At 45.9% G+C, this 22,294-nt stretch overlaps 1 protein-coding gene across 1 annotated transcript in view; it reads left to right on the top strand.

The window, feature by feature from the left end:
* Positions 1 to 4,906: 4,906 nt before the first annotated feature.
* Positions 4,907 to 22,294, top strand: part of CLPB (ClpB family mitochondrial disaggregase) — a 143,114-nt gene continuing 125,726 nt past the window's right edge. The window contains exons 1-2 of the mRNA XM_055423598.2: positions 4,907 to 5,388; positions 9,148 to 9,199. Coding sequence (XP_055279573.2) covers positions 4,986 to 5,388; positions 9,148 to 9,199 — 455 coding nt within the window. The 5' untranslated portion in view covers positions 4,907 to 4,985. The remainder of the gene's footprint in view (positions 5,389 to 9,147; positions 9,200 to 22,294) is intronic.

Here is a 22,294-nt window from a genome sequence, read left to right as displayed (position 1 = left end):
AATTCCCCTGGAGGAGGAAATGGCAATCCACTCCAGTATTCTTGCCTGGAGAATATCCATGGACAGAGGAGCCTGGCAAGCCACAGTCCATGGCGTTGTAGAGAGTCAGACACGACTGAGCATGCACATACCTCAACCATGGCTTTTGCAGAGTAAAAGTTTTCAATTTTGATGACGTCTAATTTATCTCTCTCTTTTTTTTTAAATGAATGTTTTTGGTGTTGTATGTAAGAAATCTTAGCCTTACTCAAAGTCACAAAGATTTTCTATCTGTTTTCTTCTAGAGCTTTTAGAATTTAGGTTTTACCTTTGGGTCTATGACCCATTTTGAGATCATTTATGTATAAGGTACAGGATATGGATTGTTATAGTTTTGATTTGTGCATTTCTTATCACAGGTGTTGTTGAGCATATTTTCGTATAACTTTTTTTTCTTGTGAGCTCTTTAGTCAAGTCCTTTGTTCCAGGCTACTATGATTGGATGTGCAGTTCATGTGCAGCTCAAAAGCCTGAGCTAATAGAAGTGGAAGCAGAAATCTGGCAGCACAGGGCTCACTGAACCCCTTTCCCTAGTTCAGCCCCAGGAAGACCCTGCCTTTACTGTGCACAAGGTGTGGTATAAGCGAACACAGACATCGCTCCTGCCCATTTCTTTCTTGTCTTGCAGATCTTTTCATATGTTATAGGCATTCTTTGTATTACTTAGCCCTTCATCACTATGGTGTGACTATGTTTTTCCCAGACTGTCATTTATGTTTTTCACTGTTTATGGTATTTTTCCATCAGAATTATATTTCATAGAGTCAAATATACCAGTCTTTTCCACTGTGGGTTCTGAATTTTGTGTCATGCTTAGAAAGTTTCTCAACTTCAAAGTCATTTTTTAAAACATACAATGTGTATTCAAGCATTTTTATGGTTTCTTTTTTCACATTTCAACATTTTGATTCAATAGGCATTTATTTTGGTGGAAAGGTTAAGCTTGAAATCCAATTTTTTCCCCCAATTGGCTCCTTAGTTGTCCCAACACCATTTACTAAATAATTCACCTACAGAGTTTTCATAAACAAATTTCTCATCCTTAGTGTAAAAAGTATGTTACTCTGCCAAAGGCTACATTCTTCACTTTGAGTCCATGAGAAAGAGGCAGATGAGAAGAAGAGGAGGTGATATAACAGATTTATTCTGCAAAATATTTCCCGTGCATGGTTAACGCTCACAGTCTCTACATTTACAACATGGTATATTAAAAAAAATCTGTTGTGATAGCAATAACCTCAACCATCAGAAAAAGATTAAATTATATTCACTACCTTCTATTCGTTAATACAAGAAAGTGGGCAATGTATTTGAGGAAAAAAATAATCCAGAAAATTTTTTGCTCACACCCTTACACATATAGACACAATACACACACATTTTGTTCCTCAGGAAAGCAAGCTGTGTAATGGCTAAGAGCTTGGGCTCTGAGTCAGACAAATCTGGGAATTTTAATAGTATCTAACTTCTAGGGTTAAAATAGCGATTAAGAGAATTTGCTCATATAAAGTGTTTATTAGCTCAGGGCTCAGAATAAATCTCAGCACTCAGTACCCATTAACTTCTTCTGTTTTTGTAAAATGCTTAGATATGTTTCTCCAGAATTTCTCAAATGTGGTTTACAGATTGTCGTTGGGGTATTGTGCCTTCATTGACTAGAGAGATCACATGAAAGAAAAACAAACATACTCAGCAAAACTTGGGGGAAACTTTTCTGAGTATTTATATAAATAACAGATGCAGGGGGGTTATTTAGCACAATGTTGGAACATAGAAAATACTTAATAAAATTTAGGTGCTGCTGAGATCCAACCAGTCCATTCTAAAGGAGATCAATCCTGTGTGTTCACTGGAAGGACTGATGCTAAAACTGAAACTCCAATACTTTGGCCACCTCATGTGACGAGTTGACTCACTGGAAAAGACTCTGATGCTGGGAAAGGTTGGGGGCGGGAGGAGAAGGGGACGACCGAGAATGAGATGGCTGGATGGCATCACCGACTCTATGGACATGAGTTTGAGTGAACTCTGGGAGTTGGTGATGGACAGGGAGGCCTGGCATGCTGTGATTCATGAGGTCGCAAAGAGTCGGACACGACTGAGCGACCGAACTGAACTGAACTGAACACCCCCCCCACCAAAAAGTTGGAATAATCCTCCCTTAAGTTGCTCCTGCAGCAGGCCAGGTTTCCTTGTCCTTCACCATCTCCCAAAGTTGCTCAAACTCATGTCCATTGAGTTGGTGATGCCATCCAGCCATCTCGTCCTCTGTCCCCCTTCTCCTGCTTTCAATCTTTCCCAGTATAAAGATCTTTTCCAGTGAGTCAGCTCTTCACATCAGGTGGCGAAAGTATTGGAGCTTCAGCTCTAGCATCAATCCTTCTCTGAATATTCAGGATTTGTGTCTTTTAGGATTGACTGGTTTGATCTCCTTGCAGTCCAGGGGACTCTCAAGTGTCTTCTCCAACACCACAGTTCGAAAGTATCAATTCTTCAGTGCTCAGCCTTCTTTATGGTCCAGCTCTCATACCCATACATGACTATTGGGAAAATCATAGTTTTGACTATCTGTATCTTTCTCGGCAAAGTGATGTCTCTGCTTTTTAATATGCTGTCTAGGTTTATCACAGCTTTTCTCATTAGCCTGTGAAATAACCCAGCCTATAAAAACTAACCACACTGCATTGCAAGACTACTCATACCCTCTGCAACAGCCCACACTCTAGTCTGTGGAGTGTGCTTCTCCCAAGGCTGCTCTTGCTTCTGAGAAGGCTGGAGCTCTGTGGAGTGTGTTTCTCTCTAAATAAATCCACTTCTCACCTAGGAAAAAAAGCACTTCATCTTTTGCCTGCTCAAATGAACCAGATGGGTTCAATCTGGAGAAATGAGGGCAGGATGAGGGTGCAAGTATCAAAGGGGTGATGGCTTGGAGTTGAAAGCTTGAGCTTTATTTATTGATTATCGGGGACCAGCCTCGATATGACCCAGGGTATCCTCGGGATGAACGGCGTCGGCGTCAGAGAGAGAGAGAGAGAGAAAGAGACAGGGGCTGATGATTCCTTGGTTTACGCTGGAAACCAATAAAACCCCAGCACGGGGCTTGCTCTGTTTACGTAGGCCACAGGCGCCCTCTCGAATCACTGGAGGCACCCCACCAGGGCACCCCCTCGAGTGAGTCTTAGAAGCCCAGGCAGATAAGTAAACTCAGAGGGCCCAGCGCTCCAAGGATCTCAACCAGAAAAAGGAGAATAGAGAAAAGGATGGAAAAAGAGAAAGAACGACACGGGGAGACCAAGCTTCAGTGAGCAAGGCCCAAAACTTTATTTTCCAGTGCTGCTTTTATACCCTAAGTTATGCGCATAAGAAACAGAGAAAGGGAGGTATAGAGTCACGCCAAAATCGCGTGGGGTCAGCAGTCTTGACCCTTATCAGGATCAGGGCTTATTTTTGTGTGTCTTGTGATAAAAGTTTTAGGTGGTTTACATCCTCTTCTGGCCAGGGGGCCTGCTAACAGTTTATGGCCCTCTCTCCTAACAATAGGTTAGTTAGCAAGTAAAAGACTTTTCTTTTAAGGTGACTTTCCTAAAGTTAGGTGCTAGACACATAACAAAGTTACATTCCTATAAGGCACAGGTGTAGTGAGCTGCAAGAAAGGAATTTATTAACTTAAGATCTGATGTGGTTAAATCAAAGGCTACTACTTATATTCTCTATATGTGATTAATATATTTTCAAGGATACAATAGATAGAGGAAACTTTGCAGCAAGCATTGATTCAACAATGAAATCTTTTTTAGTACTACTCTAATGATTTTAACTTCTTCAACAGATTCCTGTATTTTAGAATATTAGGCTTTCTGTCCTTGCATGGCTGGGAGGCTATAAACAGTCACACTCATAGTTGTAAGAGCCCGGACAAACTTGTCATGCAAGTTAGAAAGCTATCAGAGGGGCTTGGATTGGAACACTCCTATTAAGCCGAGGAGAACTTTTAAACTACAGCTCTGAATTAATGTTTTCAGAGAAAGGTGGTTGGGGGGAAGCCCTTGTAAGTATTAGAGGACTTGGTAAGAGGCGTAAGATAGTAAAGCAGTCAGACTCCAGTTTTCTTTGCTTTACAGATGCTCACGTAAGTCCAGGGGGTTCCTCAAGTCCTGATTAGCCTTTGCCTGTCAGGCCTCTTCCCCAGTTGACCTTTGCTATAGGTAGGATTTCCCTCGCTGGCTCCCGGCAATTGATTGGTTGACAAATTCTTTTATTTTTGAGCTTAAAATCCCTTCCCTGTACACAGGAATAATAGTCCTAGCCCAGCTTCCCTTATGCGGCTGCTACAAGGATGAGAGAGATAGAACATATGAAAGCATCTTAAATACAGGACAAGTGGGAAAGCAAGATTAGGCATCAAATTTTTAACAGAAAGAGAGAGAGAGAGCAAAGAAAAGGAATTCCTATTTCAGGTGCACCAGTTACCCTAGCTATCTTCATGAAAAGCAGTCCTAGGCTAAAAAGAGATATAGGCTAAAAGAAGCACAAGTTTCATGACTTGCCTCTGCTGAAGAGTCCTGTTTAATTTACAATACTCAGAAATTGCATCGCATGTTTTAGCTAAACTTGGAAGGAGACTCTGGGATTCCAACCTTAACTCTATTGGCCTGGCCCCTGCTATGTGTTTCCCTTCTTGCCACGCCCCCATGCCCAAACTCCATTTCCCAATATGCCCCAGGATACTGTAAGTCTGCAGTCTTTATGACGCAAATTCCATAGCCTTCTGGGAAATGTAGTTTATTTCTCCACTTGGTACGTCAAGATCTAGGGTTAGGGACTACCACTCCCGTGAGGTAGTGCGTAATTCCACTCCGCGGCGTCTTCGAACGCGCCGCGGCAGCCATGTTGGAAGTGGTCAGCACAGGGGCCGGCACCAGGGGGTTATCGAAGCAGCTGTCACGATGCTGGGGTCCCTGGTGTCGAAGAGAACAGCGCCGGCGCCGCGGCTCCTTCTCCAGCTGCTTAGGTCCCCATCGCTCCGGAGCCATGAAAGTGCCACCGGCCAGAGTGTGACCACTGGGGGCCGCGGGGAGCCTCAATGGCTGAGGGCGGCCGTCGGGAGGCGCCATGGAACGTCGCCGGCCCTACTCACCGGAGGAGGGGCAGCCACTGGAGGGCGCCAGAGAGGATGTACCGAGACCCCCTGCCTTGCAGCTTCCACGTGGGGACGCCTTCCTAGCCCCGAAGACACACTGCCTGGGCAGGACAGCTGGAATGGAGTCCTCAGCAGAGCAGGATTGGGCGTGTGGGCCTTGGCCACGGCTCTGGTGGTTCATTGTTACAGCAAGAGCCCGTCCAGCAAGGGTAATTATCGGGACAGTCTGGTTTTGTGCAAGTGAGAGGCGGGAGGAGGGTCCTGAGTCCATGTGGTTGGAGGGTGGGAGTTGCTTACAGATTTAGACCACTAGAGCTTCAGTCCTGGTGGGACCCAGACATAATTTGGTCATAGAGCAAGCTGAGGAGTTCAGTGCCTCTGAGTTGTGTAATTTCTCAAATTAATGCAACTGTTATTGTATTAGAGTAATAATTGCATGTGTGCCTAGTAGCTTCAGTCATGTCTGACTCTTTGGTACCCTGTGGACAGTAGCCTGCCAGGCTCCTCTGTCCATGGGATTCTCCAGGCAAGAATACTGGAGTGGGTTGCCATGCCCTCCTTTAGGGGATCTTCCCTAACTAGGAATCAAACCTGGGTCTTCTATGCCTCTTGCATTGGCAGCTTGGTTCTTTACCCCTGGCGCCACCTAGGAAGCCCATAATAATAATTACTGTATTATAATAATACAGTTATTAGAGGTCAGCTTCCCTTCTTGGAGCATCACCTTATCCATCTGTACAATGGGAGCATTGGACTAAACATCTGAAATTAGCATGTGGCCTATTTCTCTACCATTCTACCTGGTTCAGTTCCTCTTTTAAGAGGTCTCCAGGAAACCTCCTCTTTGGCTTCCCATGTGGTGCAGTGGTAAAGTATCCACCTGCCAATGCAGGAGATGCAGGAGACATGGGTTTGATCCCTGGTCTGGGAAAATCCCCTGGAGTAGAGAATGGCAACCAACTTCTGTATTTTTGCTTGAAAAATTCCATGGACAGAAGAGCCTGGCAGGCTACAGCCCTTGGGGTCCATGGCCTAAGAACGGAAGAGACTTGGTTTCAGTGCCAGCTTTGGCTCTGCTTGCTTCTCTCTAGATTGTTTCCCCACAGGTGGAGGATGATTTCTCAGTACTCTTACAGTGCTCTTATTCTGATTCCTTTTGAAGTTCAGCAGTGTGGGTGTGTTCCTAGGGTTCTGCTGTGCCTGGTCTCAGGCATGAGGTGATCTTGCTATGTGGGGAAGTTGGCAGGACAAGAAATACAGGGAGGTGGCTCACTGGAGAACCAGAGAACCACGGGGGCTGGCTGACCCAGATTGGCATCACCCCTGGGTGCATGGAGCCAAGCAGGGACTGGGAGAGCAGGCAGAGAGCTAGACTTCTAGCCTGCGTGAATCCAGCTACTCAGGTTCTCAGCTCTTCCTCAAAGAGAAGAGTGAGGCATGGTGTTTCAAGATTCCATGCACCGCAAGCTCTGAGACTTTGGACCAAGAGGAGGGATGCCCTTGATGTTCATTTGTTTATTCAGCAGGATGTGGCCAGCTGTATAGGAAGAGCCTCCGCAGGGAGAAAGGTCACCTGGGGTCTTGTTTTGTTCTGCCTTTAATTCCCACGTGACTTTGGACTTTTGCTCTTCCTCATGGTCCTGTTTCCTCATCTATAAAATGACGGTGTTGAAACAGAGCTCCTAAGGGTTCTTCTAGCTTAGGCACACTATGATTCTATTACTTCCACACCCACGGAGGTATGAATACCCTCTGTGCACTTACTTTAAAGCTTGATGTGGAACTCCTGACTTAACACAATGCCAATTAAAGGGACGGTGTGGGCCATTAGACCTGTGCATCTGGCAAGTCATCTGATAGTGTGTTTTGGGGCATCAGAAGGCCAGCATGGTCAGGAAAGCCTTCCTGAATGATTGGAGACCTTCCTTGAGGATGGGGAATTTGAATTTGAGTTCTGAAGGATAAGGCAAGAGATGGAAAGGAGAGTGATACTGTGAGCTCCTTGAGAGCAGGGAGTGCATCTTGATATTTTCAGGTTGATGCCTGTTCCTTTCCCTAATAACTTTTGCGTTGTCCATCATAGTCCCTGGTACTTAGTAGGTACTTAGTAAATGTTTCTTAAGATGGTTTCTATTCTATGCAGATGTTTCCAGGAACAAAGCTCAGGTCAGCATAGTACATATAGAGGCTAGCAGTTTGTCCAGCCTGGTTGGAGGAGAGGAGGTCTTTCAAATGAGGTGAGAGCAGATGGAGTAGGGTCTGGATATCAGGTGTGAAGGTTTGGAAGGTTTGAAATTCTCCTATAGGTGATGGAAAGCCACGAAAAATTGATGAGCAGGGAATGTCCCAAGTTCAGCAGGTTTAGACAGATGGGGAGAAGGTGTCCAAGGTCTTGCCTCAGAGCTTTTGCGGGGGGGGGCTCCAGATTGGACTCTGTGGCATGTGAACCCCAGCCAAAGACACTGGGGTTTTTTTTTTACCAAAATATATGACGTTTACCAAACCACGCCCAGTCCCAATGCTTCTGACTTGCCAGTTCCCTTGTCTCCTGACTTGCGAGTTGTGAGCCAAGGCCCTCGGTGCAGCATAATCAGTACTGCCCTTTAGGAGCCAGGGGACACCGGTTCTAATCTCAGCTCATTCCTCATTCCCTCTGGGACCTTGCAGAAGCTACTTCTTTTTAAAAGAGTGAGGGGAGAGAGAATACAGCCGTATCTGAGGAAGGCTTGTTCCCCTTCCAGCTGGGGGCTGCCCAAGCGTGCCTGGATGTGTACTGGGGGAACAGCTGGGGAACCAAGGAAGACCTGGCCCTGGAGCCTAGGCCAGGAGGCAGCGTGGAGGCCTATGCATCGGTCTGAACCACAGGTTTGCATATGTCTGATAAGGTGGATATTGTACAGGAGGTTAGGTGAATGAGCCATGTCATACAGCAATAAGTGGCAGAGTTAGGACCTGACCCAGGTCTGCTCTTCCACCCTGCCCCCGTGCTGCCTCTCTGTTTCACTTGGTGACTCTCTTGGCTGGACTGAGAGCTCCCTGAGACAGGGCTGGGTCTGAGTCTGTCTGGTGCCCGTCAGTGGAGCTCAGGACCAGCTGAGCGCAGTGTTGCAGCCGCCTGGGAGAGAGAATGTGCCACTGCTGTTGACAGCTTTTCCTCATGGCCACAAGGTGGTGCCAACAGCCCGCACGCTGCCCAGGCCAGGCCAAGCTTGCCATTGCCTTTCTACCAGGCCTGGTGACTCCTAAGGGATGGATTGGAATTCTCTACTTTGGTTCTCCCTTCGTTGGGTTTGGCACTGGGATGTTTGCAGGCTTTTCAACCATTATTTCTTTAGCATCCTTGTAAGGCTGTCAGGGCAGGGATTAGTGCCTCTGCTTTATAGTCAGGGAAACTGGCATTGTGGGGGAAAGACTGCCACAGCACATGGTGAATAGTGGACAGGGTATGGTGGAGCCCGGCTCCTGGTCAAAGCTCTCTCCGCTCTCGGAGGGGTCCACACCGCTGCCTGCTCCTCCCTATCCTGTCCTCCTGCTAGGTTTGTGACCTGTAACATCAAAACTCGGCTGAGAAATTGACTTTGGAAGAGAAAGTGGGGCAAGGTAGGGGGTGATTAATAATGTGTGATGGTTACATAAGCCTGCAGAGCTTTATGGCTAATGAAGGGTGAAGGTGTTCACACTGAGTGTTTACTGTAGGCCACACATGGTACTAACGCTTTCCTTGGATCACCTGTGTGAAGAGAGTTCTGAGTCTGGGCTCTGATAGATTTGGAAGACAAGTCATTAACAGAGGCTTTCACGTGGGCAGGGAAGGACTAGCTTTCTCTTTGTATATCTTGGCATCTTTTTACTTGTTAAAGCCCATGTATCTAAAGTGCCTTCACTTCCAATGTCTTTCTGGGCCCTCCAGGAAGCTCTGAGGGTTAGGTCCTGGCCAGGGATCTGATTGGTGCCCCCTCTCTCTTCAGATGCTGCCCTGATGGAAGCTGCTCGAGCCAACAATGTCCAAGAAGTCAGCAGGTGAGTATCGAACCCCAGGCCTTGCCGTCCCATGCAGGGGGCCTGAGCGGGGTGGGGCCCTTGTCCTGGTGGTGACTGCCTTGGAGGAAATCCTCACACTGAGCTGGGAACCAAACCGTGTGACTTCCTGATGGTCAGTCAGTCACTTGGGCTCCTTTGGCCCAGGTCAGCCCTTAGATATCTTAAGGTAGAGAGTCAGTCCCTGTGTCTTTTTTTCTGGCCCCAAACAGCCCCAATCCTTCAGTTGTTCTGTTCTTCTCAGGGCATGGTTTGGGGTCCCTCCTGCATCTTGTGGGTTCCTCGGTGAATCTTCCACTTTGTTCTTGTTTCTCTGTGGGATTGGCCGCGGGTGATTGCTTATTGACTGGATGGAGTGCGGGTGGGCAAGTGTGGAGACACTTGGAGATCTGGGAGGGAGCTGGGAGAGATCTTTCTGCCAGAGCCACCAGCCTGCAGGGCCGGGTGCCCATGCTGGGCACCTGCCCGGGGGCTGACTGCATTTTTCCAGCTTCCCTAGCTCATCTGTTCCCCCAGCGACCACTGGTCAGTTATATCGGAGGCTTGTTCCTGTGCAGGGACAGGACTTGATCCAGGCCTCAGCTGGGTGCCAGGGCAGAGTAGAGTCTGTCCTGGATGGATGCTGTGACATGGGGCATCAATGTGGGGCTGTTCGTTAGGGACAGAGGTTTCATTCTTGGTGAAACTTGGTGCCCGGCGTTAGGCTGAACTTTAGCCTTTTTTTTTTTTTTTACTGCCTTTTGTGTAGAGCTAGTTGGCTATGGGGGAGCAGGTGATGGCACCCCACTCCAGTACTCTTGCCTGGAAAAGCCCATGGACGGAGGAGCGTAGGCTGCGGTCCATGGGGTCGCACAGAGTCGGACATGATTGAAGTGACTTAGCAGCAGCAGGTGGCCATGTGACACCCTCCCTTCCCTGCCACCATGTCCACCTTTTAGACAGGAAATTAGGTTATTGGAGTGGCTATCACTGCACCCAGCGCCGTGCACCCATGGTGCTCTTCCCCACTCTAGCTGCCTGAACATGCAAGAAAGTGTTGAAAGGCAGCCACAACCCCACTCAAGACTTACTGCTTTGATTCCCTTTCATTTTATCTGCTATATTATTATTGACTCTCAAGGGTGCTTTTGAGTATTAATGTTCAAGGCTTAGTTTTTAATAAACCACTTTTGGAAGTATGGGCTGGGAGTTGTTTCGTAGTCAAATAAATATGATGGAGCAGTAGTTTAATAAACATGCGATGATGCATCTTAAAAACCAAGCACAGATGTCAGCTTGCTGTTATAAGAGCCATTCATAACTGCAGGCAGTGTATGGCATATTCATTCCCTCAGAAACAGATGAGCCTCGTTTCCTTCTGCTGCAGTATGGTGGCATGACGGGGTGGCAGCTGGCTGTGCCCCTCATTTAAGGCCTTTGCTGACCCTTTAGTCACCTGTTGATGACTGCTAGGTGACTGCTGCCAGGCTACTGCTTTCCTCTGGCAAGCCGGGATAGGCCATGCATGTGCAGAGCAGCAGGGCTGTGAAAGCACCTGTTCCTCACTAGGGGAGGCTGAGTTTTGTTCAGTCACTCAGTTATGTCCGACTCTTTGCGAACCCGTGGACTGTAGCACACCACGTTTCCTGTTGTTCAGTATCTCCCAGGGTTTGCGCAAACTCATGTCCATTGAGTTGATGATGCAATCCAACCATCTCATCCTCTGTCGTCCCCTTCTCTTCCTGCCTTTAGTCTTTCTCAGCATCAGGGTCTTTTCCAGTGAGTCAGCTCTTCTCTTCAGGTGGCCAAAGTCTTGGGGCTTCAGCTTCAGCATCAGTCCTTCCAGTGAATATTCAGGGTTGATTTCCTTTAGAATTGAGTGGTTTGATCTCCTTGCAGTCTAAGGGACTGTCAAGAGTCTTCTCCGGCACTGCAGTTTAAATGCATCAATTCTTCGGCGCTCAGCCTTCTTTATGGTCCAACTCTCATATCTGTACATGACTACTGGAAGAACCATACCTTTGACTATACACATCTTTGTCAGCAAAGTAGTGTCTCTGTACGCCCTCTAGATTTGTCATAGCTTTTCTTCCAAGGAGCAAGTGTCTTTTAATTTCATGGCTGTGCTCCACCAGCCGAGGGGATTTTGGAGCCCAAGAAAATAAAGTCCATTACTGTTTTCATTGTTTCCCCATCTGTTTGAAATGGGGACCGGATGCCATAATCTTCACTTTTTGAATGTTGAATTTTAAGGTAACTTTTTTACTCTCCTTTTTCACCTTCATCAAGAGGCTCTTTAGTTCCTCTTTACTTTCTGCCATAAGGGTGGTATCATCTGCTTATCTGAGGTTATTGATATTTCTTCCTGCGATCTTGATTCTAGCTTGTGCTTCATCCAGCCCAGCATTTTGCATGATGTACTCTGCATAGAAATTAAATAAGCAGGGGGACCATATATAGCCTTAACATATTCCTTTCCTGTTTCACTTAGCCCCCAAGGGCTGATTGATTTAGCTCTTTCAAATACACATTTTTCTTAATAACGATTAAACCTCTCACCCCCAAATTACAGAAAATGATTGAATTTATGGTATGTGTGTGGTTCAGAACATTTGTTCTTGCCTATGTGGCTAGTATCTGCAAGGATTTCCCTGTATGTCCCCAGTCTCTAACCTGTTTTTCTCCTGCCTCCTCTTGTGCTGTCTCTCTCGATCATGAAGACTCAATCAGAATCTCCCTTCACCCCTTGTGAGGGAGGCAGAGATGAGCAAGGCACAGACCCGGCCCCTCAGAACTGACAGTCTCCCCTCACCGTCATCGTGTGGTCTCAAGGAAACAAACATGTGACCTGCCAATCACAGCTTTTCCTGCTCAGAGAGCTGGACCTACAGGAAGGAGTGGGGGGAGCCTGACTACCCGTGCTTGGAGGAAACTTCCTTGAATTCCTACCACAGGTCCTTGTTTATTTAGCCTTTTTACACCCTAGACTCTGCACAGGTACTGTTAATTTCTTCCTATCTGTGTCCTGGCCTTTAGCTCTGCCTAGCAGAGCTGCTAATACCAGGATAGAATTCCATTCTCAATTTTTAAAAATATTTACTCATAGTTTATGCACAGTTGGGTCACCATCTGTGTGATCTGTGTGGTCAAATCAGTATTTGGTATAAAACTCAGACCTGGAGTAATGCTGTCTCTCCCCTCCTTTTCTCCTGTCCCTCTCTGGGTTCTGGGCTGTGTGTGCCTCTGCCTTGATGACCCCCTACCTTCCCAGAGCCTTGGGAGAGCTCTTGATAGTGTAGGGAAGCAATCCAAAGCTCTTCTGTTTGGAGCTGGGGAGTTTCATCATCTTTAAGAATACTCTGGAATCTTAGTTTCTGGGTTCTAGGTGTGGGCCCTCCACACAGACCGCTGTGTGTACGCTGTGCTCCTGACACCTTTGCTTAAAGCCTCCCAACCTCTGCTCAAGTACTTCAGACTCCTCCCAGCTGAGTGTGATCTGCCCATTGCCCTGCACCTTCTGCTGGCCTGGGGTGGGGGCGGGGGCTGGGGGAGGTTGGTGGTCAGGTCTTCTAGGAAGAGCTGTGCCAGCTGTGCAAGAGAGGACTGCTTTGCTAGAAGAGAAGTTGGATATCAGTTGGGAGAAGCTGGGCTGAACATCAGGACTGAGGAGGCACTCAGCCCTTGAACAGGAAAACCAGCGTGGTTCACACACTGCCTTAATCAGGAACAGATGAGGGATCCTCAGGCAGCATGAGATGATCAAACCAACAGCTCTGAAGTGTGGGCATTGTTACCTGTTTTACATGGAGCTGGCTAACAATTTGTGGTGTGGGCCTGCCTGGCTAAAGGCACAGGGAAGGTTCTGCCATTCACCATGTTTGTTTTTATATTAAGGAGCTTTGGACTGGCCTTCAACTTAAACACTGGATTGTGTGCCTCCCCATGGCAGGGACAAGGTCTGGTTCCACACGTGTCTTATCCTCTTTTCCAGTACCGTGAAAGTTTGGGAAAGCTACTTTTTACTGACTTTCCAGCAAACCGGAAGCAGGCAGTCCAGAGTCTTATTTTCAAACTCCAGCTGGCTATATCAGAAGGAGACTGGATCCCTTTTCCTTCCCGTCCTTCTCTCCTTTCTCTTTATGTGGCCGCTGTTTCCTTCTTCCCCCAAGGCACTTAAACATTGTTTGCAAGTCCAGCTGTGACTCTTCAGGAGTGGAAGCCTGGTCCTGAGGCCCCATCCCACCTGTCAGTAGCACGAGCAGGTGGCCCTGCTCCTGGGCTCAGCCCACACCCATGCCTGGCTCCTGGACTCAGGAACCACTCAACCGAAACCTCGGGCCCAGGGCAGTCTGAAGGCACATCTGTCCAGGATCGGACAGAGCCGAGTGAGGAGCTGTCGGGGTTGGGAGTAGTGAGGCCTCCTGTTCTCGTCGCGGAGATCACATTTCTTTTCGAACAAATCTGGGTGAAAGACTATACCCCTGCCCACTTCCCTTCTCCCAGCAGGGAGCTAGGCCTCTGCTGAGTGCTTAACTCAGTTGTTTCCATCGACACAAGCATTTTTTTAAATGAAGCAAATATGGCGGTATCAGTCTTGAACTTCAGACTGCCTGCCCTTTCTCTCCAGGATTCATTTGTTCGTTTGATGAAAGCTTGCTGAGCACCTGCCACATGCTGGGTGGTTTACTTGGCATCGGGGACAACTGACCAGACTCGCTTCCTGGCCTCAATTAAGGAATCTGGGAAGACTGTGGTAACGCAGCATGATCTGTGCTGAGACAGGAGGGCTTCCCTGGTGGCTCTGATGATGAGTCCACCTGCAGTGCAGGAAACGCAGGTTCAGTTCCTGGTTGGGAAGATCCCCTGGAGAAGGGAATGGCTACTCACTCCAGTATTCTGGAGAGTTCATGGACAGACACCATGCTTTCCAGTCACTATGTATGTCCTTAGGTTGTCTCCACTCATAGTGCCGAGACAGGAGCCCAGCATATGGCCCCCATCTAACGGGCGGACTGGAGAAAATGTCCCAGAGGAAATGACGCTTGATCAGAGTCTTAAAATATTAGGAGTGTTTAGCAAATAGAAGGCAAAGGCATTCTAGGCAAAAGGAACAGTGTAAGTGAAAGCACTGAGGCTGAGGCAAGAAACAGCCTAAGTGTGTGGTGAGGAGGGGAAGCTGTACTCTGTTACACTGTTTGGTGTTGCTGGATCAGAGTCTGAGGCGAGAGAGACTGGAGATAAGTAGGAACCTGGTTCTGGAGAGCTTTGTCCATTCTGCCCTCAGTCACTCATCTGTCCGGCCTGTCTCCTGCACCTAGCCCTGAGCTGAATTTGTGTTGGCGGCAACAAAATGAGGAAGGAGAAGCAGTCCTTGCTCTGAGGAGCTCACTAACCCGCTTCTCAGGTGAGGAGGGAACACTTATGTCAAAAATGAGAACCCGCAGAACAAGGCACAGGTTGCCTGACTCTTCTGTAAGCCCGAGTAATGTGGAAATGATAATACCTATAACTCAAAATAGAGTTGTTAGTGTTTATTGTTAATAAAACTATTAAGTCAGTTCAGACAAAATACCTGAGTGCTTCTTAGGAGACAGGTGTTGGATTGAGTGCTGGAGATAACAGTGGTGAACAGGATGGGCACAGTTCCTGCCCTCCTGGTACTTACAGTCTAACTGGGAGCCAGGTGACTATGCAGTTATAGTTAAACGTACTTTAAAATGAAATACAATTTGCTCTTTCAACAAATGGTGCTGGGACAACTGGATATCGCCATGTAAAAAAAATACAACTGTAGCCCTGCCTCATCTGTACACAAAAATTAACTTAAAATGGATCGTAGATTTAAATGTAAGAGTTAAAACTATAAAACCCTTAGAAGAAAACATAGAAGTAAATCTTTGTGGGCTAGGCAAGCTTTCTTAGATATGGCACCAAAAGCACAGGAAATCAAAGAGAAAATGAGATAAATTTAGCTACAAAAGTAAAAATATTTGTGTTCAAAGGACACTTTCAAGAAGGTGAAAAGTCTCTCCCACAAAAAGGGAGAAAATATTTGCAAATTAGTAAGAGATTTGTATTAAGAATACAGAAACTCAACAATAAAAAAAGATAGCCCAACTTAAAAGTGGACAAAGGATCCAAATAAACGTTTCTTCAAAGAAGATATTCAAATTGACCAATAAGCACATGAAAAGATGCTCAATATCATTAGTTTTAGGATGCTTATGCTTAGTCACTCCATCATGTCTGACTCTTTGAGACCCCATGTGCTGTAGCCAACCAGGCTCTTCTGTCCATGGGATTCTCCAGACAAGAATACTGGGGTGGCCAACTATTCCCTTCTTTGGGGATATTTAATACTAATTAAAGCCACAGTGAGATACCACTTCTCACACATTAGGATAACTGTGATCAGAAAGACAGATAATAGCAGGTGTTGGTAAGGATGTGGAAAAGTTGGAGCCCTTAAATATTGCTGGTGCAGATGTGAAATGGTGTAATTGCTTTGGAAAGCAATTGGCAATTCTTCAAAATATTAAACATACGACCCATCAAGTCTACTCCTAGGTGTGTACTCCAGAAAAATGAAAATGTACATGAATGTACTTGGTACAAGAATGTTAATAGCAGCATTATTCATAATAGCCTAAAGAGGGAAACAGTCCCAAAGCCCATTAACTCTTTAGTGGGTAAATAAAAGTACTATATAGGCATCCAGTGGAATATTATTTATCAATATGAATACTGCGTGTATGCTATGTTAAAGAACCTTGAAATCATTATGTTAAGTGAAAGAAGCCAGACAAGAGACCACGTATTATATGATTCAGTTTATATGAAATGTCCAGAATAGACAAATCTATACAGACAGAAAGTAGATTGGTGATTGCCAAGGACTGGAGAGGCTGGGGTTGGGAGGGAATAGGGAGTGACTGCTAATGGGTCCAGAGTTTTTTGTGGGGGCACATGAAAATGTTCTGGGGTTGGTAGTCAAGATCACAGAACTCTGAATCTACTAAAAACAAGTTGGGCACTTTTAATAGATGGATTTTATGGTGTGTGAATTATATCTCAGTAAAACTTTGTTAAAAAGTGAAGAAGGACAAGACACATGGGAGTCTAATCTTGAGTATGGGAACGGTGGAGGGTGGGGAGTGAGGTTGAAGTGAACTCTGAAGGATGAAGAGAAAGCTGGAATAATACTGAGTTAAAAGGACAGTAGGCCCTGAGTCAAGAAAAGATGCAAAGGAATTGAGGGAAGTCCAGAATCGCTGGACTGTAAGTGGGAGAGGGCATGAAATAAGGTTGGGGAGTTAAGCAAAGACCATATCACACTGGATCTGTTGGCCATGTTAATGGTTTTTATTTTTACTAAGAACAGTGGGCAGCCATTGAAGAATTTTAAGGTGTGTGTATGTGACAGAAAGAGAGAGAGACACATGTGTTGACATGATCTAGATCTGTAATTTTAAAAGATCACTCTGGCTGCTCCATGGAGAATAGATTGATAGGGAGCTGCAGTTGATGCAGGAAAACTGGTTGATAGTGACTGGAGTAGTCCAGACCAGAAAGGATGGTGGCAGGTGGTGACTTGGAGTAAGGTGTCAGTAGCAGAGATGGAGGAGGTAAGTTAGACAGGACTTGGTGATGTTTAGAACAGCATCAGTGCCTGGTACGTAGGGGGTACTCAGTAGGTGAATCTTGAATGAATGAATTTGCATATGATTGATTAGGGAGAAGAAGGTGTTAAGAATGAATTTCTGTTTTCTGGCTTGATCAGCGGTGGAGATACTGTTGCCGTTCTCTGAGATGAAGCTGCTGGGGGAGGAGGACTGGGTTGGGAGGAAAAGATTGAGTTCAGTTTTGAACATGTTGAGTTTAACATTTCAGTGAGAAATTCAAGTGGAGATATCAAGTAGACAGTTGAATGGATCTTTCTGACTCTTCCTGCTGTACATGCCATGCAGCCTCAAAGATCAGTCTAGAGATTGTTTTGACATCTTGTTTTGATTTCTGGTTTGATGGTTTTAGACATTACAGTACTTCATACCAGCTAAAACTTGTTTACTAGATACCTTCGGAAAAAAGTCTGATTTGCAACACAGGAAAGAAGAAAGGGTTGGGTTTTGTTGGAAGCCAAACACGTTTATTCTAGCTTTGCACTGATGGCTTGGTTTGATTCTTATCCCTGGATGCCCCAGCTTGGGGCTTGAGGCACTTGCTGTCATTGTGCCAGGATGAAGGTGTCCAGAATGTGCTTAGCTCCAATATAGGTAAATGTTCTGCACATTGATCCAAGGATTTTATCTAATTAACAAAAACCCTGGCTGGTAAATACATTCGGCTGTCTCGGGGCCTCTGAGAGGCTGTTTATCGATTGTTGTATCACTTTGGCTGGATGGGAAAATATTAATGATGGCATGAGAGCAACCAAAACATCCAGCTCTCTTAACCAGTCAATATGTAAATATTCTTGTGGCTTGCAGTAAGTTGAAACAAAAGCTTTATTCTAGACGGAAGGTCAAGGCCTCACTGGCATCACTCTTGTAATTTGAAGCTTATGAATGTTTGTTGAATGCTAGGGTATAACCTATACAGGTTTCTTTTTGAATGCTGGGATGTTGGAAGGCAGCATAATGCTGCAAAAAAAGTACAAGGATTTTAGAATTAGAAGACCTAAGTTCCACTTCTGTCACAGTTACTGTCTTTGGGACTCTTAATAAATCATGAAAAAAAAAAGTTAAAGTGTTAGTAGCTCAGTCATGTCCGACTCTTTGTGACTTTATGGACTATAGCCCACCAGGCTCCTGTGTCCATGGAGTTCTCCAGGCAAGAATACTGGAGTGGGTAGCCATTCGCTTCTCCAGGAGATCTTCCCGACCCCAGGGACTGAACCCAGTTATCATACACTGCAGACAAATTCTTTACCATGTGAGCCACCAGAGAAGCCCTTAATAAGTCACAGACGTTCCCTTTTTGAATCTTCGTTTCCACATCTTGTTAATGGGGTTCCCACTGAGAACTTTGAAATATAGTTCTCAGTGTTAAACTCTACAGAGAAAACTGAGCCCTTTGGGGAGGGTCCAGATTATGCACTGAAACTCCAGGGCTTACTCAAGTGGGCCTTTACCAGCCTAGTAATTTTGCAGAGTGGTCCAGGGTCTGGCATGTTTTCTGAGGTGTGAACTTAAAGAATCTCTGTTTGCTTGCTCCCTGGTGATAGAAAACTACTGGGGAAGATTGGGTTAGCAGCTTTTTCAAAACTTTATGAGTAGGTGAGTTGTGGAAACAGCCAGTCAGCTGCTGAGAACCCCCACAGGATCAGGTAGTTGGCCAAGCCCGGGAGCAGAGAACAGCGAGCGCCTACTGCAGTGGCTTGTGGCAAGGAGGGATGCCCCTGAAGGGTAGCCCAGCCCTGCGGTTGAGCCTCTAGTGCTGGCCCCACTGCTGCTTGGCTGTGTGGTCTTGAGCTGCTGCTGCTGAGTTGCTTCAGTCGTGTCCGACTCTGTGTGACCCCATAGATGGCAGCCACCAGGCTCCTCCGTCCCTGGGATTCTCCAGGCAAGAACATTGGAGTGGGTTGCCATTTCCTTCTCCAAAGCATGAAAGCAAAAAGTGAAAGTCGCTCAGTCGTGTCCGACTCTTAGTGACCCCACGGACTGCAGCCTACCTGGTTGCTCCATCCATGGGATTTTCCAGGCAAGAGTACTGGAGTGGGGTGCTATTGCTTTCTCCGGTCTTGAGCTAGTAGTCCCTTAACTTCCTCAGTAACCTTGACTGTAAGATACTTGCCAGGCCACCCTCCCAGGAACTCATGAAAATTCCAGGAGGGTGAACTCCTGTGGTCTTGAGAATTATTCATCCTTTGGGTCATCACTGTCACATCTTCCAGGAAGCCGTCCCTCCAAGTACTTTTATACTTTCTCTGTGATAGCACTTATCACCCTCTTTTGGGATGGGTCATCTGTTTCCTTCTCTCTCTTTCTTTCTTGCGCACACGCACACGCGCGCACACACACACACACACACACACACACACGCTACTGTGAGTTTTGGAGGTGGCAGACCATTGCTGTGTTGTTTATCACTGTTCGCGTAAATAGTTAACAAATATTTATTGAGTATTTTTAAAGTGTTTTGTAAATGGTAGGAGTTAGGCAAATGTTAGTAGTCATTTACAGTCATAATAAACTAGCAGAATTGACATCCCCTTAGGGAAAAAGAAAATAAAAATGGTGATTTAATTCAATCATTTATTTATTCAGCAAATAACACCTACTGTGTGTTGACACTATGCTAAGCCCTGATGGATCGGTGATAGGCCAAAAATGTACAGACATTGTCTCATGAAGCTTAAAGCTTAGTCAGACATTAATCATATAAATATGAAATTACAGCTGTCACAAATGCTGCAAAGGAATGGTATAAAGAATCTCAAGTGTCTGAGAGATTTCTTCTGGCCAGGGAAAAATTCCCAAAGGAAGCTCAAGTATAAAGTGAAGGAGTTAACTTAGGTGAAGAAGGACAGGAAGAGTTTTCCTGGCAGAAGGAACTTTTGTTTATAGAGGCCCCATGGTGGGAGGAACAACAGCAAGTGTGAAGGACTGAAAAAGGCCGATGGGACTGCAGTTTGGGGTGGGAGTAGGGGTGCCAGGAGTCGGGAGAGGAAGCAGGCCTTGCATGGCGTTGGAGGCTGTCCATTGTAGGGAGCTTTGTCTTATTCTGATAGCAGCAGCAGCTGAGTTGGGGTGGTTGGGAGGGGATTGATGTCCTCAGCAAGCACATCAATTCTGATTGCTGAGAAACATTGGGAACCAATCTGAGTGCCTACCAGCTATGTGTGTCAGCATCTTCTTGGGCACTGATCTAGCCGTGGAGGCAGTGAGGCCGCAAAACTGCAGTCCCTCAGGGCTCCCCAGCAGGGGCAGCTGTCTGGTTCAGTCTCCCCACCACCATTGTTATGGCCCAAGGGCTGCTTCTCCAAAGCCCCGGCTCAGTCATGGCCATAACACAAATCCTACCAGCATGACTGGAACCAGTTGAATTTTTTCCCAAGGAGTTTTCCCAGAAACTGAGGAACAGAGAGAAACGTAAGAATATTAAAATTAGTCAAACTGATATGTTATGGGTTTACCGTGTTCACTTTAGCAGTTTGCCTCATAGTTCTGCTGTCTCAGAAAATCTTACTTTTGAACTTAAACTCATCTGCATCCTGGTTCCTTCCCTCTCCTTCCTTTGGAAAAGGGTCCCAGGCACAAAGTCCTACTAAGGCATATAAAGTGGTTCTCTTCTTGTGCCTCTGTCAGTGGGTCTGCCCGAGAGGTTTTCATATTATTGGTTCCCAATAACATTGGTTCCCAATGTTTCTCAGCAATCAGAATTGATGTGTTTGCTGAGCACATCAATCCCCTCCCAACCACCCCAACTCAGCTGCCACTGCTATCAGAATAAGACAAAGCTCCCTTACAATGGACAGCCTCCAACACCATGCAAGGCCTGCTTCCTCTCCCGACTCCTGGCACCCCTACTCCCACCCCAAACTGCAGTCCCATCGGCCTTTTTCAGGAATCCTGGCAGTAAGGAATTCAGAGTCTGAGGAAACAAGCTTTGATTCCCAGTCATGAGTCTCAGAAGACACGGTTTGGATCCCAGCTGTGCCATTGGTTAGCTCTCTGTGGCCTTGGGAAAGTAGCCTAAGATTCTAGCCTTAGATTCTTCATCTGCAGAGTGGGATGGTGATTGACTTACACCATTGCTGCGAGTATTCAGTGAGAAAACTAAATGAGAAAAACCAGTGAGTGCTGTGCCTAATACTTATTAGGTGCTCAGTGCATAGTAAGAGTTGTTTTTGAGTGTTGTTAATTATACCAGGTTTTTTCCCCTGAACTAGCAAAATAAGATAATGGATAGAATTTTCTGGATATTCAGTTTTTACCCTCTACAGTTTTATTAAGCTCCTAGTGTGATCATTCAGAAAGACCCGAACTAATGAAAGCAAGGTAAATGAATTAAGGTGGATCAAAAAAACACTCAACCTATCACCTTAGTTTTAGCACTTTTTTTAAGAACCCACATTTATTTAGAGTTTTCATTTAATGTTTCTACCTTATTACTTTAACAATATAATTTTGTATATTTTAAACATATATTCTTTGTATATGTATATTAAAATACATAAAATAGTAATATTTTAATAACATTCAGTTCAGTTCAGTTCAGTTGCTCAGTCGTGTCCAACTCTGCGACCCCATGAATCACAGCACGCCAGGCCTCCCTGTACATCACCAACTCCCAGAGTTCACTCAAACTCATGACCATCGAGTCGGTGATGCCATCCAGCCATCTCATTCTCTGTCGTGCCCTTCTCCTCCTGCCCCTAATCCCTCCCAGCATCAGAGTCTTTTCCAGTGAGTCAACTCTTCGCATGAGGTGGCCAAAGTATTGGAGTTTCAGCTTTAGCATCAGTCCTTCCAATGAACACCGAGGACTGATCTCCTTTAGAATGGACTAGTTGGATCTCCTTGCAGTCCAAGGGACTCTCAAGAGTCTTCTCCAACACCACAGTTTAATAACATTAACTATTACTAATAGTGACTGGTGTTTATTAAATGCCTTTTTTGAAATAGGCATTACATGAGACTTAAATTACTAAATCCTTAACAACTATGAAAGTAGTATAGCCCCATTTCATAGATGAGAAAGCAGAAATTTGGATTGCTTGAGTAATTTACTAAAGTTGCCCCCCTTGGAAGTATCCTAGCACTTCATTTTATAGATGAGGATGCTGTGATGCCTGAAGGAGAATGGAGCTTGCCTGGGTCACAGTTTCCTCCCAGCACTTTTCCAGGCTTAGGGAGATGTTTTGTAGCTCAAGGGAGAACCATTTCAATCTTCCTTACTAGAACTGTACAAATTTCCTGAAGATGAATGTCAAATCTAGATCCCTCATCTGTCCTGCTCTCAACTCTGTTCTTCATTGACAGCGCCCCTCCCTTCCCCTCCCTCTGCATTCCTGCCAGCCAAGCCTGACTCCCCTCCATCCCAGAAACCCCCATTCCAGTCAGACTTGGCTTCTTTGGTCCTAAACGTACAGCTTAC

Source organism: Moschus berezovskii, chromosome 14 (genome assembly GCF_049115385.1).
Source record: "Moschus berezovskii isolate FMDL1 chromosome 14, NW_MosBer_1.0, whole genome shotgun sequence".
In the NCBI taxonomy this organism is placed as follows: Eukaryota; Metazoa; Chordata; class Mammalia; order Artiodactyla; family Moschidae; genus Moschus; species Moschus berezovskii.
The sequence above is the reverse complement of the archived record's forward strand: the minus strand, read 5'-3'. Positions and strand labels throughout refer to the sequence as shown.